The sequence below is a fragment of the Eimeria tenella genome, genomic scaffold (genome assembly GCF_000499545.2).
Source record: "Eimeria tenella Houghton genomic scaffold, Eth_scaff2343, whole genome shotgun sequence".
Taxonomy (NCBI): domain Eukaryota; phylum Apicomplexa; class Conoidasida; order Eucoccidiorida; family Eimeriidae; genus Eimeria; species Eimeria tenella.
In genome coordinates, this window is record NW_013542204.1 from 262 (window position 1) to 2,139 (window position 1,878).

The following is a 1,878-nucleotide window of genomic DNA, read 5'->3' on the forward strand; positions in this document are numbered from 1 at the left end:
CCTGTCTGGCTAGGGCTTGTAGACGAGACACTTGGAGGCAGCAGCCGGTGTTCCCATACGAAGGGCTGCATCGGCTCCTGCTGTTGCTGGTCGTAGTGCTGCAGCTGCTGCTGCAGCTGCTGCTGCTGCTGCGCGAACAAGGGCGGGGAAGCGGTGCTGCTGCTGCTGCTGAGGCCCAAAGGCCCTTCTGTTCCTGCTGTCGTGACAGAGCCTTGCTGCGGCCGCTGCAGCGAGGAAATACTCGAAGTGGTTTGCTGCTCCGGCTGCTGCTGCTGCTGCTGCGGATCCTGCTGCTGCTGCGGCTGCTGCAGCTGCTGCTTGAAGTCTCCGGAAGCTACGCTCGATACGCTCAGCGGCGGAGGGGTCTGTGGCGTTTCCCATAGCTGCTGCTGCTGCTGCTGCTGCGCCTTTTGCTGCTGCTGCTTCTGCTGGAGCTCCGGCTGCTGCTGGTGTTGCTGCGGCTGCTGCTGCAGCTGCTGCTGCAGCACGGGATGTGCGCTGCCCCACATGCGGGTAGCAGGCGTTTGGACATTCACCGGAAGCGAAGCAACGCTGCAGCACCAGCAGCAATCACAGCAGAAGCAGCAGCAGCAATCACAGAAACAGCAGCAGAAACCATCACAGCAGCAACAACAGCAGCAGCAGTCACAAAAACAGCAGTAGCAATCAGAAGAGCTGCAGCAGCAGCAGGGTCAGCATCAAACAGCGGCATCAGCAGCACAAACGAAGACACCAGCCAGATCAGCAGCAGCAGCAACAGCAGCAGCAGCAACAGCAGCAGCTACCTGAGGTGGGAAGGCGTTGAGGGGCGGCTGGGGTCTGCTGCAGCAGCAGCAGAAAGCAGCGGCAGCGCGGGGAAGCGGCTGGACAAGACAGAGAAGCTGCTGCGGTTTAGCTGCCTGGCTCCTTGCTGCTGCTGCCTTGCTGCTGCTTCTGCTGCTGTTGCTTTCGTGTAAATCTCCTGCATGCGCTGCACTGCTGTCAGCATCGAAGAGATGCAGCTGCTGCTGCTGCTGCTGCTGCTCACGATGCTGCTGCGCCGCGACCGCACCCTCGTGCTGCAGGCCACGCTGCTGCAGGGGCTTCCCGGCTGCTGCAGCGGCTGCAGCAGGTGCGGCTGCTGCTGCTGCTGCTGCTGCTGCTCCTGCTGCTCTCGCTGCATGCCCTGGATTATATTTCCAATGTCGTCGAACGCCTGCTGCCCTGCTGCTGCTGCTGCTGCTGCTGTGCCCTGGTCAGCAGCAGCAGCAGAGCTGCCCAGACACTGCAGCGCGGCTTCGTGCTGCAGCCGAATGCGGGCTATTTCCTGCTGCAGCGTCTGCAGAGACTTCGCCAGGCTGCTGCTGCTGCTGCTGCTGCTCCTGCTGCTGCTGGCTGCAGCAGCGGCAGCACTCTTCCGCTCGTACTCGCGCAGCTGCTGCTGCTGCTGCGCCGCCTTCTCGGTCTGCTGCTGCAGCTGCTGCTGCAGCTGCTGCAGCTGCTGCTCCTTTTCCTCCAGTTGCTGGCCCTGGCTTGCAAGCTGCTGCTGCAGCTGCTCCACTTGCTGCCTCAAGTCCTGCTGCTGCTGCTGTCCATTGAATTCTGCGTCCACCGCAGAAGCTGACGCTTGCCGCTTCTCCTCAAGCTGCTGCTGCAGCAGCTTGATCTGCTGCTGCTGCTGCTGTAGCTGCTCCACCAAATGCTGCCGCTCCTGCTGCCCATGCTCTCCGTTATCTTGCTGCTGCAGCTGCTGTTGCTGCTGCAGCTGCTGCCTGAGGGCTGCTGTCTCCTGCTGCAGCGCTGCAGCCTCATCTCGGGCCTTCTGGCGTTCCTGCTGCAGCTGCTGCTGCAGCGAATCCACTCGCAGCTGCAGCTGCTGCAGCTGCTGCTGCTGCCCCT

General features: G+C 62.5%; 1 protein-coding gene across 1 annotated transcript in view; it reads right to left on the reverse strand.

Annotated features, from left to right (window-relative positions):
* Window positions 1–1,870, reverse strand: part of ETH_00039765 (cyclin H, putative) — a gene marked incomplete at both ends in the record, with an annotated part of 2,054 nt that extends 184 nt beyond the window's left edge. Inside the window, 2 exons of the mRNA XM_013374885.1 lie at window positions 32–552; window positions 786–1,870. Of these exons, the coding sequence (XP_013230339.1) occupies window positions 32–552; window positions 786–1,870 (1,606 nt within the window). The remainder of the gene's footprint in view (window positions 1–31; window positions 553–785) is intronic.
* Window positions 1,871–1,878: the final 8 nt, after the last annotated feature.